This window comes from Coffea arabica, chromosome 2e (genome assembly GCF_036785885.1).
Source record: "Coffea arabica cultivar ET-39 chromosome 2e, Coffea Arabica ET-39 HiFi, whole genome shotgun sequence".
Classification (NCBI taxonomy): Eukaryota; Viridiplantae; Streptophyta; class Magnoliopsida; order Gentianales; family Rubiaceae; genus Coffea; species Coffea arabica.
The window spans coordinates 20,235,762-20,248,846 of NC_092313.1; the positions used below are offsets into that span (position 1 = coordinate 20,235,762).

Consider the following 13,085-nt stretch of genomic DNA (forward strand, 5'->3'; position numbering starts at 1 on the left):
ATTATGTAAAAATTTGATTTGACAATTTTGCGCTTAAAAAATGATCACATGCAAGTCATGTAGTGGATTCCGACAAAAAATTAGTCGGAAACCTAGGTAGGGACCAAATTTGGTTAATGTGAATTTGTAAGGGACGTAAAATTATACTTTTAAAAGTGAGGAATTAAAAAAGTCATTTTGTAAAATGTGAGAGATGTTTTGAACGATTTTTTCGAAAAAAAAAACAACTCACATTTTGCAATTCGAAGCGGGCTCAAAGTCCTTCGGATCTGTAAATAGGTTGGGCCGTTGGGTAAGGTTTCGGAGTGTCGTTAGAGTGGGCTTACTCTCATAGAGCTGCCTCATACCTAGTAGCAAGTAGAAAAGCCCAGTATAAACTGTCAAATTAACGAATTGGCAAAAGAGAGAGAGGGGCAAAAATCTAGCAGCAGCAGCCGAGCAGGAGGAGGTTTGTAGGGTTTTAGCCTTTGCAGAGAACGCAAAACCAAAAGCCGAGTGAAGATAAAGAAACAGAAAGCCGCCCACTCACCGTTTCCTAGCAAAAATGCCGAAATCAAAGCGCAACAGACCAGGTACTTCTCTCCCATTTTTTCCCCAGTGCCGTTGCTGAAAGCAGTGGAACGATTTTAATGTTTTTAGGGAGTTTCTTTCTGGGATTTTGTTGTTTCTGCTGCGATTTTTTCTTTTTGGGATGTGGGTTTGATGCAATTGTGTGATTGGAGTGTAGTGACTCTATCGAAGACGAAGAAGAAAGGGAGGGAGCACAAAGAAAATATAGTGAATTCAATAAGGGAAGCTATTGAGAAGTATGATTCCGTATACGTTTTCACTTTCGAGAACATGAGAAATCTCAAGTTCAAGGAGTTCAGGGAGAAGCTCAAATCTTCTTGCAGGTAACCTGTCCAAAATAAATAATTAAAACCTTCACGCGTTTCCCACTTTCTCAGGCGTAAACTGTATAATCGTTTTTGGGAGAAATGAGAAGAACATATAATGTTTAATTTGGGCACTACCAAAGAATTCAAAAGGGGCTATCGATGCTAATGTTTTCAAATGTTAAGTGGGCGTTAATCTTCAGTTGTTAGTATTCTAAACTGGCTACTTGTTGCTATGTTTGCGATTTCGGTCAACCTTCTGATATATGACGTCAAGGTGCATTTTCCTTGAATGAAATTGTCCCGTTGCAGTTTTTCATCTCTTTTCAACAAATTCACATGTTCCTATGTGTGATTATGTCACACATAAACTAGGATGTTTCTTATTATCTATAGTTTCATTTTTGATTAGTCCTTCTTATGGAATTCCATGAAAAAGCTTTATGCACATTATTTATTTTTCAGAGAACTGAAGAAGATATAGCATAAATTTTACACCTTGAGCTCAAGCTCCTGTGAATATGAGGTATATTCTTAGTTACTGTTCTCATACGCATAGTTCTCTTTTCATTGTTCAGATTCTTTCTTGGCTCGAACAAAGTGATGCAAGTTGCTCTGGGTCGATCTGTTGCTGATGAGCTTAGACCCGGCCTTCACAAGATCTCCAAGGTTGGGTGCGCACACACACGCACGCACGCACATACATATACAATTCCATTTTCTTACATCTATTTCCATGGTTTAATGCTTTTCTGAGCTAACGGATTTCTTCTTTTCCAGCTTGTTCGTGGAGATTCTGGGCTTTGTTTTACTAATCTACCAAAGGAGGAAGTTCAAAGGTACTTTTAGATTCATGCACTAGGTCTGTAAGATGTAGTTTTTTTGAATATTTTTGTTGATGAATAACAAAGATGAGAACTGCTAAAGGCCACTTTTTTGCTAAAGGTGGAAAAATGGTGGTTGGAATGGGTGAAGGAAAAAGGAGAGATTAGATTTTGAATTTTCATGATGACTTGGTGGTTTTAATTAGAAAACATGCAGAAAATTGCTCTTTTCAGGTTCCATCCATGGATACTAAGTTAAAGCATGTTTTTTCCAAGTTTTTTGTCTTCGAAGCCTATACAATACAGTCAACCCTTGTAGCTTGAGCTGATTGGTACAAAGAAATTGCCTTTTGGGGCTTTACTTCTCTGTGCATATGAAAGTACTGAAGCTGTGAACTTCTGTTATGTATAGGCCTTAAAGAGTTTTTTCTTCCTTATTTTGGCTTTCCCATTCAGATTAACGAGCTAATTGATTATCATTTAGGACATCTGCTGTTGTTCTTTTCAATTGGTCCATCCATATGTGTAATTTATTCCCCTGCTTTTGGTTTGTCTGACTTTTTAAAATGGCTGGCAGACTATTCAATGAATATGAAGAATATGACTTTGCAAGAACTGGAACCCTTGCAACAGAAAAGGTATGGTTTTAACTCCCTTTCCCTCATCAGGGATTGTTTCTGTGAAACTTGTGCCCCATCGAATTTGAGTAGCTGGATTTCGATTTGCTTAGTGCTTGTTATTTTGCTTGGTTGAAAGAATAATGCTACTATTTCTGGAATTTCTAGATCTAGGGATGAATCCTGGGAATAGGTGTTTTGCAATAGTGAGACTATCTTTTTATTTATTTATTTATTTTTGCATACTTGAAATTTGTGCCTGTGCAGCTGGTTGTTTATTAACATTTGGATCCCTGTTAATTTCGTCATCCTACGAATTTGCATTTTTTTCAACATTTTGGGCATTTGGATCACACACAGCTCATCAGTAGGTAGTGTCACAACCATCAGCTGATAAATGCAATGACATTTTGGTTTATACAGATGCTTCTTGGATAGTTGAGCATGTGCATTTCCCATATTTGTAATCATGTGTCTTCTGTTGACTTAAAAAAAAAGAGTGTCTTCTGTTGACTTATATGTTGTATAGCGCTATGCATAGCACTAACTTCTCATTGAATTTTTAGGTGGAGCTTAATGAAGGACCCTTGGACCAGTTCACCCATGAGATGGAACCCTTCTTGCGCAAGCAAAACATGCCTGTCCGCTTAAACAAAGGTGTGGTTTTATGTGTATCTTTTTGTTGGACGTTTTCTTGTTAAATGCAATAAGATGTAAAGATAGTCTACTTGGTGATCAGGCGTGATTGAGCTCCTGTCTGACTGTGTTGTATGTGAGGAAGGCCAACCTCTGTCGCCTGAGTCAGCTCGGATATTGGTATGTTCCTCGTTAATAAACCATTTCTCGTCGTCGTATTGTCTTGGTCGTGATACTTAAAATGTCAGATAGGACAAACTTACTTTACCTTGTTTTGCTGTGTTTGAAGAGCTTTGGGATTGTTTCGAGGCACTAAATCATGGCTTTATTGTTATGCAGCGTCTTCTTGGTATAAAGATGGCTACTTTCCGGCTTCATTTAACTTGCAGATGGAGCTCTGAGGAATTTGAGGTTTATCAAGAAGGATTGGAAGATTCAGATGTCGAATCCTCGTAACAACACTCGGACGTATGACATGTATCAATATACATTGTGCCATACGAGTGTTTGAGTTAGCAGCCCCTTCCAGATCGTGTTGGAATTTCAAGTGCTTAAGTAGTACAGGCTCTGTATTCTCTCTCTAAAATTTTAGTTGACGCTGAGTTAAAAGTTTTGCTGTTGTGATCAAGTATGGGCAGTTATTCGTTTTTGGAGAAATATATTTATATATATTTTAATGGCATTGATGGAAGAAATTACATCTTGTCAATCAGTAAACTTGATTGGATTTGGGGTTTCAATCAGTAACAAATAGTGAATGGTGCAAGTACTGTGTTTTGCACTTGATAAGACTTCCGACTCAAAAAATGTCCACGCAAATGTAGTCCCTTCCTCTACCCCGTAATTCCTGGAAAAAAAAAAACACCAAGAGTAGCTGGCTCCAAGCATCTATTTGCTAAGGCTCCTTTATTTTTTTCGGATGTAAGCCATTAGCCAAGGCTCCTATTTGCGCATCTGCTTTAGAAGGCCAGATACGGAGGCACAATGTGTTGATTTGTATTTACACTCTTCACAGCAAGCCTGCAACAATTCAATGACCCTAACACACCTGCACGTATATGAACAAGCACAAGACCTTAAAAGAATCAGTTTTTATAGCAGGCTGATGCATGATATTAGAAATTAATCTAGGCATCATCAGTAAACTGAGCAGACACCATCGGACTGTCTTATCAGTTAATTGAGCAGCATCTTATGGGTATGGAAGGCAGATACAATTGAAAAAGGTTATCCAAGTCAATTAACGATGAACCTCAAGTATTCCAGAAAAAAATGAGAGGTGGGAGATCACAAGTGGTGCTGAAACTAGACCAACATGAGCTTTGAATGAAAATTAGACATACTTGTAGTGCGACTATTAAGTAGCTTGAATGACAACCATCTCGTAATTGGCCTTTAGTTCCGTTTCACCGAAAAACCCGCAAAGAGAAGATGCCCAAGTTTTAGGTCCTTACTTGACTACCATCTCGTAATTGGCCTTTAACTTGACTACCATCTCTCATTTTAAAATACGTCTCGGCTCTTTTGAACATGCCCGAGTTTTACAGAGTCATACAACATGACTGTATAGCACAGTAGGACCATATTTGACAAATAGGTAATATATTTACATGAAGAGGCGATAATTTATATGTGCCACCACCTATTAGTTCTTGTATCGATTAGCTTACATCAGAGGATAGTCTAAAGCTGTTCCCTTGCTATCAGTCCATCCAAGAGCACCCCTTCCTAGTCTGCTTAGTCGGTTGAGCAAACAAACTCGGATTCTTATATTGGTCGAGTAGTGAGACGGGCATTTCCTCACAATCATATTGTTGATTCCAGTTAACATCAGATTGAATGAAACGGATGACCAGCAGAAGATAGCAAGGCTAAACAGATTCGAGATTATCTTTACCTGTTTCTCCTCTCTCCAGCACTCTTGCACTGATCAGCTTGCTGCAACAAAGCAGGCTGAGGAATGAATCGGATGGAAATTTAGGTCTCTGTCCGCTTGGAAGATTATTCTTTCCTCCTCGGTGAAAGAGGGCAAAGGTGTGTGGGAAGAGGCTTTAAAGAGCTATTTCCTGAGGTCTTTCGGTTAGGATTTGCTAATAAGAAAAGAATGGGACTTTGAGCTCATATACGTGCGAAGGAAGCATTCCCTAATGCTTCCGAGTGAATGACTTTCTCGTCGGCCAGGAACTTTTTACCTGTGTTGTCCACTTTGTTTTAATGCATTATGGATAGTTCGCTGCTGTACTGGCTGTACTAGGTATTCTCACTTGCCAGCAGAGGCTAAATCTATATTCATTTTATGTTTTTCAAGCATCAGTTATGATGCAGATTTAGTGACGCTTGCGACTGGCTTAGCAGAACTCCTACTTGCTTTTCTGACAGCAAGATTGTAACATTAGCAAAGTAGCAGGTAATTCTATTTATTTCTCGCTCGTATACCGTTCCACACCCAGAAGAGGGATGTGTACCATGGGGAACTCTGGACCTAGGCCTGATAGAGGAGAGGAGTTCAAAAGCCAACCATATTTGACAATTACAAACAAGGCCTCAGTCCATAAATAACTCTCTTCAAGCGAAAAGCCACCAATAGTCTGAAAGGGTACATTATGCATCTCTCCCTTAAAGCATAACTTTCAGAAACTTTTTGTCAGGTGTAGTAGTGCACTTAACAGATGCATCGATCAAGAAAACGAATTTAAGAACACAAGCCAGAAAATTAACTAAAACCAATTCAATCATGATGTAATGAGTCTGCATGAATTTTTTGTTTTGAATTCTTTGAATCAGGAGAATGCCTGCTTTTGTGGTTCAGAAACCAAGCAGGGCAACTATAAGGATAATTAGCATCCATAAACCTATCAAGGAGATAATGGAGAAAAGGACAATTTTTTTTTAAATACAAGATTTCTGGATGCATATAGGTCACTAATATTCTTGAGTTGAAATCATACAAGAGGACCTTAATTGGGGTCTGAGGAAGGTTGGGAACTTCACATTTGACTGGATAGTCACAAAGGATTAGTTCACAAAGAAATAGGAATGATAAAGAGAGCTTTAAAATGTAACTTAGCTAATTAAAAAGATTCAATTTTGATAACAAGAAAACCTAAAGGGCCACTCTAATAAAAAGACACAGGTAAATTTAATAAACAAAAAGAGTATGACACCTTTTCAAATGTGTTATTCCCTACTACATGCCTCAGTGTCTGAAACAACTAATATTAGTCAAAAGAAGATCCAGTGTTTGCAAATGCTTTGCGCCAAATTTTCCTTTCATATGTTTGATAGATTAATAAAAGATGTTTCCTTGTCCCCAAAAACCAGGTTTGGTGTAGTTCTGTTTTTGTTGGAAGTCTAATATGGAATAATAATAGACAGAAAATAGTTTCCAAGGTCATAAAGGCAACATTTTGACACAATTTACATGGACAAGGTGTCATTTCTGGGTAAATGAGTATGACTTCAGGAAGAGGTTTACAAATAATGTAGAACTGAAAGTGGCATGATTCACATCCTAATCAGAGTAAAAAGCTGAAAACATGTCATGCAATTTTTATCACATCCGCAATGATGAGATACCACATCATTTAAGCCGCTGATATTTCTTTCGGTTAAAGAACGCTGAAACTAAAGAGTACCAAAATTATCCGCCTCTGTTGCCTATAAAACTGTTCCTCTATTACATATTCAACAGTCAACTACAATTTTATACTCATCTTCCGGCACAATAACAGTCAGCAGACACTTCTGAAGCCATCTGCAAGAGTCTTAACCACCACAACTTCCACACAGGTATCCATTCTCATCATTTTTACTATGAATAAACCTGTCAGAGGCCCACTTCTGAAGACTGTAGGTGTCTAACCAACTCAACTTCCACAAAGGTATCCATTGTCATCATTTTCACTATGTATCAATTCTCATCACTTTCGAGTAAGTCTGTCTAAATTCAAGTCTTTCTAACCGACAGTAGCAATTTGTTTTCTTGCTTTTGATGCGAAGCAACATTTCAAGAGCACCTTGACAATCTCAAATCAATTGGTCCATTATCAACACCCAAGTTCTAATGGAGATGCGGACTGGGAGGATGGACTTGTCTCAGAGTAAAACAAGATTTACAAATACCTAAGAACCAGTACACGGAAAATACTTTCAATCAGCGATTTATGCACTATGAGTGATCATAAGATTTCCAAAAAGCGCTAATAGGCAATCAACTTGCCTTTAATAATGAGCTAAGAAATGCTAAAAAGGTCCACATGATCGACTAGAAGTTCTAAATTTTCTATTCCAAACGACGCATATTTACTACTCCAGTACTATAACAGAGAAAATCAAACTTTGGCGTAGGATGTGTGCGTCGATACCAATATAAACAAATATCAGAAACTAAAGTGAAGAGTCACCCCATCCACATTTGTATGCAAAGGATTAATGGTTCATCAAAGAAGAAAAGATGGAAAATTTTTACAGAGCAGGGGACCTTTCTTCTTCAGTTATCTGGTAGCTTTGGAAAAAAATTAGAGTACATTTTTTATTTAGAGTAAATGAGTGCAGAAAAAAGAAAAGTCTGATTCAGGCTGTTGAAAAAAGAAAAAATGAGTGCAGAAATGAAATTAGAAGAAAAAGGGTACCTTTGTGGATTGAAATTGCTCTTGGTAAGGCAAGCTTGAATATCACAAGCTTGCTTCTTACATGGCTCTTTGCTAGGCTCCGGCATCTCTCTTTCTTCTCTCCGCTCGTGGAATTCTCTGCAAGCTGTTCTTCAATTCGTTTCTAGTTTCCTCCTCTTTTTTTTTTTCTTTTTCTGTTTTCTTTGATGGAGAAGAAATTGAAAACTTCTATTCTATGTCACTCTTCGACAGGAGTTAGCGGTGCGGTGAACGAGAACAAAGAGAAAGAAAGAGTCGCCCCCTCGCTTTCTTGATGCTCTTCTCTTCTCTTGGGGATGGGGATGATGATGATGACGACGATGCCTCCAATTAGCGGATGTGTTGAGAAACTTGGCAACCTCTTTTAATGACGCCGGCTGGCTGTATATATAGTGTTCGAGTTGGCTGGCCCTCGGCTTTGGTGGGGAATCCTGATTTTGGGGCCCCTCCAGTTCTATCCAGTTGACATAATTCTGTCGTAATCTTGAAATTTGTTACTGTAATTCATATAACTTAATTAAAGTAAAATTCAAGATCACATCATTTAAAGCTGCTGTACTTATAAATTAACACCAAATATTGTAAAAATTACATCAGCTAAACTGAACAAAAATGACATCAACCGGAGAAGCGAAGCCCAATTTTTAATGAACTCCTAGACTGCCTCGCAAATCACAACATTGACATTTTCGACTTCTTTTATTTTTTAATTTTTACTGCTTGCTATAATACGAGCGGTCGTCGGCTGTCTCGTGACTTGCATCACTTAGAAAAATCCCCCTATATTTTTTATAGTAAATTATTTGATATTTACGAGCGGTCGTCGGCCCGACTTTGTTTGGATCTCCTGTTTTTGGAGTGTTTTTCAAAAACTAGTTTTTCAAATACAATAAAAGTTACAACAAAGTACTCTAAAAGATAATCTAAAAATTAGTTTAATTTTTTTTAAAATTTTACCAAATATCTCATAATAAAGTGCCAATAAAAAATATTTCAAAATATTTTCTAAAAATATTTCAAAATATACTCTAAAAACTCTGCTACAACAAAGTTTTTCAAAAACACCCCAAAAAACAGCTAATCCAAACGGAGAAATGCTGTAGTACTTTTTTGATGTGATATATATTAGATAAAAATATAATTAAAAAAATGTGTTGATGATACAATCAAATCAGTGCATGTAAATACGGTAGAAATAATGTGTAATCTAAATACACTCCATGTTATCGCAAGAAAAAGAGCAAAAAGGGTTAACTTCATTTGTCCTTCACCTATATTTATCTTTGGTATCAAGACAAGAATTTTATGTTGAGTTCCCACTCCCTGCTTCAAACCTGGTAGTCAGGATCGAAGCCCTAATCTATTATATTACGCAGAAGTTCAACTTTCTGACCACTAATCCCAAGACTAGGATTTATGAGATATTGTTCAGTTTATTTTGCTAACAGGACAGAAATGTTTGGATTTGTTACGTTCTTCACTAATGGTAACAAAACTGAAAGACAATAATATGGCGGAGGAGAGAATGCTGCATGCCCTCTTGCTGAAGAACCTTTCCATGATGATGATGATGGGATATTAAACTCAAAACTCCAGAACCAGAAGGCCGCGTTAAAAACAAGCTCCAACTCCATAGTCCATTCTAAATCCCGAATCCAGCTCAAAGAGGTTTGAGAACCCTCGCTCGGATTGTGAGTGATCCGGAGAAGAGACGCCTCAAAATAAATGGGCAAAACTTCTGCACACAACAACGTCAATTTTGGAGAAGAAACAACGTCAAATTGTGGTGCACCAAATTTGTTAAGACTTGATTTTCACCATCTGGTCCTCTCTTTTTTCTTTTAACTTTATGCCAGTATTTTACGTTTTGAAGACTGCCCCTTGCAGAGCGGCCTACTGTTTCTCAAGATACAAATCAATTGTTCAAAGCGCTGCTTTGAAGCCAATTGCTCCAGTTCCTATGACCCTTACCAAGTATCACCATATTTCCTAGCCACTCTCTCTCACATATCGACCCCCCCTTCTCTCTGGACAGTGCCATAAATCTTACCAAAAGCTGGTTTCATTTTCATGCTTATTAGTAAGCCACATTCAGTTTTCAGCAGATGCTAACAGACCCACTACTTAGGTCTACCATCAGGCCTCCAATGGAAGTGCATCACTTTGTTAGCAGTCTCATTTAGCCTAAATATGCCAATCAAACAGACCAAAAGAAATTATAACTATGTTGGCAATTGCTATATCAATGAATCAGATTCTTCTCACAGCTCATTGGGGAAGGTTCGATTCAACGAGTTCAAAAATTGTTTTAACATTAGAAAGGCCTAGATCTGACTTGCCCAACAAATTTCTGTCCAACACTGGTTCGAGCTTTTTAGTTTTTGAATTTAACACTTTATAAGCTTGATGTCCCTGAAAAAAAATAAGGGAAGAAGTTCTTCAAGAAAAAATTAAAAAATATATAGGAAAAAAAAAACCTTCTGCTTGTAAAAAATAGTAAGGAGTTGCTTTTGGGGCGTGTGTGTTGTGTGTTGCAGGGAGAGAGGGAGGGAGGAAGGAAGAGAGGGAGAGGGAGTGGTGGGGAGAGAGAGAGAGAGAGCAGGGCTTCATGAGAACAAAATCTTGATAGAAGAAAAAAAATCTATCATGCAGTGATTACATTCCATCAACCAACATAACTAGCATCAACAGCGTCTTGTAAACCTATAAAATCAGGATGCTGCAGCAACCAGTTCAGCCTTCTTATCCTCCAGAAGCTTCAACTCTTCACACCAACCTTCTAATTTTGCTACCTTCTCCAACTGCTCTGGGTTCATCTCTTGCTCCATGGTTTTCTGCTTTTGAGCTTCTGTCAACCGTATCTACAGGATAGAGAACGAATGCAGCCAGAAATTAACTTCTATGGATTGGGAAGCAGATCACAAGCAATATAACCTAATATGTGTAAAAAATGTAGGCCAAAGAAGTAAAGGAAAAAAGAAATGATTTTTGGATCAATAATCAGCTAGAATTTTATATTTCTGCAAGTGTAATAATTCAGCATAACTCTCTTTAACAGTTTCACTCTTTTGTCGAACCAACTACCCCTTTTGCATAATATCTTATGTGCCAAGTTAAACCGTTCAGAGCTTTTGTCAGGTAAGTATAAGCTACATATAAAAACAGCCAAGGAGTTTCACATTATTAGAATGTCAATTCCTTCAAACTATCCATCTAGGAGTCTGATCCATTTAGGCACAAGCACTTTCAGGGTTAGCCTGCAGGTATAAACATAAATTTCTTCCTGCATGCAACTTGTACCATACAAGTTGCTGGCCGCTGCGATGTTAATGTGCTCATATTTGCTGCAAAAATGAGGAGTGAGACCAGGAGGTTCTGATATTTGCAAGTGACAATAGTGGCATATGCATGTTAATACTCCTTATAGAATGATCTTAATAGGGTATGACATGACAAACAAGTAACTTAGGTGACAAATGAGTCCACCACATCATCAAGCAGACACTCACCCAAGTCCTCAGCCTTATAAATCGAGGTGAAGCAGCAATCACCCCATGCTGGCGAGGTGAAGTAGCTATCACCCCATGCTGGTGTACCGTAAATTTCGGGGTAAATGGAAGTTCTAGATTTTGCACTACTTCTCTTAGAGGACCAGCTTCCTCTTCAAGACTTGCAGTCCCCTCTTACATAGGTGCAACCATGCCATTTACTATAATCTCCCTCTCTCTCTCTCTCTCTGAGTTTGTGGAGGTTGTCTCCTACCCTTTTCATGACAAATGACCTTATCCAGAACATGTAACTCTCAGTCGCAAAAGATTGTGCCAAGGAAATTATCAGATGTAGAAATAAAGTCCGAAACACCTTAAAGAAGTCTATGCAGTCAGTCATGCAGCTACAACCACTGCAGCTTTACCTTCTTTTTCAATGCACGTATCTTCTTGTCAATATCCTGAACATGATCAGCTGGAGTCAAACTTTCTTCTGAACTTGGAGGAGGATTAACCACGGAAGGATTTGAAGATATATTGAGCTCATTCATCTGGGATGCAATTGTCCCTTCAGGCTCCAGCACGTTATTTGAATCTTCCACCGAGGAGGTATCATTTTTTTCAGAATCTTTACCCTTTTCAAGAGCAGCCTGCCATTAGTCACACAACTTAAACCCACATAACGGAAAGGTAAAATGCATGGGAGAAGCAGAGAAAAGGAAATCACTCCAAGTATGAAAAAACGATAATAACTACAAGAAGTTCCCATTTTAATACTAGCGAATTGTTAAAGAATTATATGGTAAACCCTTGATGATTTGTAATCTCTAGAACTCTTATTGCAGATTTAAACAGTCACGGAGTTAATAATAGTAGTGATTACTGAAACACAAATTCGACATTAACTTTTGCTGGCAATAAATTAAGTATGAGAATAGCCGTAATTCACATTACAGAAAAGCCAGAAAAGTGCCCCAAATAAAAGAAGCAGGGATAGAAAAGAAAACCTGCAAACGCTTTTCCTTCTTTCGTTCATTCCTCTTAGCGGATTTAGTCTTGGGCTTGGAGGCATCCGTCACCGGATCGTACCCCGGCGGCACATCCTGCAACGACGCCATCTCCTTTTTCCACTGTTATGATAATCCACCATTCAAAGAAAATATTAGCAATTTAGTAAAGCAAAAAACACAAAAATAGATTAAAGAGGCTTACTAGGGAGCCTTTGGATTGATAAATGGCAACTTCTTCTTGAGGAACATAACCCGCCCTAATCTTAATGGGCTTACGGAGAGTGCCGTCGGGCCGTCGAGTTGGGGCCAGTATTCTCTCTCCTTCTTTTAGGGTTTTGCCCAGCTCAGCCGTTAATTGCTTCAATTCGTCTTCTCCGCCTCCTCCTCCGCCAACACCACTGCCACCATTGTACTTGGCCCTGCTCCCCATCTTGTTTAACTTAATAGTACAAATTTCTTCTGTGTGTGGAAAAAAAATACTGTATTTATTTGTATTTCAGTAAATTTAATCATGTACGAGTAAAATTGGAAGACAACTTAGACAGATGACAAAAATTTTTTTTTTTTTTTTTAAAAGGCAAGTGATTAGAGCATCACTGAATTGGTTTACCGGAGCTGATGTTTACTTTCGTTGTTCCACGTAGACTGTGTTCGTCGGGGTGTGGTCGGGGAACTCGACCACGTCAATCTAGTAAACCAATCAGCCCAATCTAAAGTACCTACAACTACCATGTTTCCCGGCCCACATTTTCTCCGGGGAGTCCATTAGGCCCTCCGTCGTTTGATCTGTGATTTAATTATTGAGCCAATCACACTTGGCCGTATGATTCGCTCCTATTTCGAGAATATGTATTAACTTTGTATACGCTATTAATGTAATCATATTTTTTTAATTTACAGCGTTGAATATATGTACATATGTATGATTTGAATTCAATTCATATAGTATGATCTAAACCAATTAGTATTAAAAAAAATTAGAATTC

General features: G+C 38.1%; 3 protein-coding genes across 6 annotated transcripts; 1 reads left to right on the forward strand and 2 right to left on the reverse strand.

Annotated features, from left to right (window-relative positions):
- The first annotated feature begins 401 nt into the window (after positions 1-401).
- On the forward strand, positions 402-3,647 carry LOC113731829 (uncharacterized). Its single transcript, XM_027257286.2, has 8 exons — positions 402-572; positions 728-893; positions 1,454-1,544; positions 1,656-1,714; positions 2,277-2,337; positions 2,883-2,973; positions 3,056-3,132; positions 3,292-3,647. Exons 1-8 carry the CDS (start codon positions 545-547, stop codon positions 3,406-3,408), a joined length of 690 nt encoding a protein of 229 aa, XP_027113087.1. The 5' UTR covers positions 402-544; the 3' UTR covers positions 3,409-3,647.
- Positions 3,648-3,652: 5 nt separating this feature from the next.
- On the reverse strand, positions 3,653-7,804 carry LOC113731831 (uncharacterized). 2 transcript variants are annotated; one of them, XM_027257287.2, is made up of 2 exons: positions 7,584-7,804; positions 3,653-4,000 (listed from the first exon to the last, which is right to left on the reverse strand). In XM_027257287.2, exons 1-2 carry the CDS (start codon positions 7,667-7,669, stop codon positions 3,895-3,897), a joined length of 192 nt encoding a protein of 63 aa, XP_027113088.1. In that variant the 5' UTR covers positions 7,670-7,804; the 3' UTR covers positions 3,653-3,894. The 2 variants fall into 2 exon arrangements, 1 of the variants encoding a protein (XP_027113088.1); XR_003458600.2 differs by lacking the exon at positions 3,653-4,000 and adding an exon at positions 6,850-7,074 and having other exon boundaries at positions 7,584-7,719.
- Positions 7,805-10,206: 2,402 nt separating this feature from the next.
- Positions 10,207-12,926, reverse strand: LOC113731832 (partner of Y14 and mago). 3 transcript variants are annotated; one of them, XM_072079725.1, is made up of 5 exons: positions 12,710-12,926; positions 12,302-12,578; positions 12,097-12,219; positions 11,515-11,724; positions 10,207-10,462 (listed from the first exon to the last, which is right to left on the reverse strand). In XM_072079725.1, exons 1-5 carry the CDS (start codon positions 12,829-12,831, stop codon positions 10,313-10,315), a joined length of 882 nt encoding a protein of 293 aa, XP_071935826.1. In that variant the 5' UTR covers positions 12,832-12,926; the 3' UTR covers positions 10,207-10,312. The 3 variants fall into 3 exon arrangements, with proteins under 3 accessions (XP_071935826.1, XP_027113090.2, XP_027113089.1); XM_027257289.2 differs by having other exon boundaries at positions 11,515-11,739; positions 12,710-12,925; XM_027257288.2 differs by having other exon boundaries at positions 11,515-11,739; positions 12,302-12,558; positions 12,710-12,848.
- Positions 12,927-13,085: the final 159 nt, after the last annotated feature.

What these genes read in the sequence shown, in the direction of transcription:
- LOC113731832 (XM_027257289.2), bottom strand. Translation starts at nt 12,831, where the DNA reads ATGGTAGTTGTAGGTACTTTAGATTGGGCTGATTGGTTTACTAGATTG. An exon ending in GAAAGTAAACATCAGCTCCG is followed by an intron (nt 12,579 to 12,709) that starts GTAAACCAATTC and finishes AAATAAATACAG; the next exon opens with TATTTTTTTTCCACACACAG. An exon ending in TACGTGCATTGAAAAAGAAG is followed by an intron (nt 10,463 to 11,514) that starts GTAAAGCTGCAG and finishes TCTATCCTGTAG; the next exon opens with ATACGGTTGACAGAAGCTCA.
- LOC113731831 (XM_027257287.2), bottom strand. Translation starts at nt 7,669, where the DNA reads ATGCCGGAGCCTAGCAAAGAGCCATGTAAGAAGCAAGCTTGTGATATT. An exon ending in AGCAATTTCAATCCACAAAG is followed by an intron (nt 4,001 to 7,583) that starts GTACCCTTTTTC and finishes ATATACGTGCAG; the next exon opens with GTGTGTTAGGGTCATTGAAT.
- LOC113731829 (XM_027257286.2), top strand. Translation starts at nt 545, where the DNA reads ATGCCGAAATCAAAGCGCAACAGACCAG. An exon ending in GCCTGTCCGCTTAAACAAAG is followed by an intron (nt 2,974 to 3,055) that starts GTGTGGTTTTAT and finishes CTTGGTGATCAG; the next exon opens with GCGTGATTGAGCTCCTGTCT. An exon ending in CTGAGTCAGCTCGGATATTG is followed by an intron (nt 3,133 to 3,291) that starts GTATGTTCCTCG and finishes ATTGTTATGCAG; the next exon opens with CGTCTTCTTGGTATAAAGAT.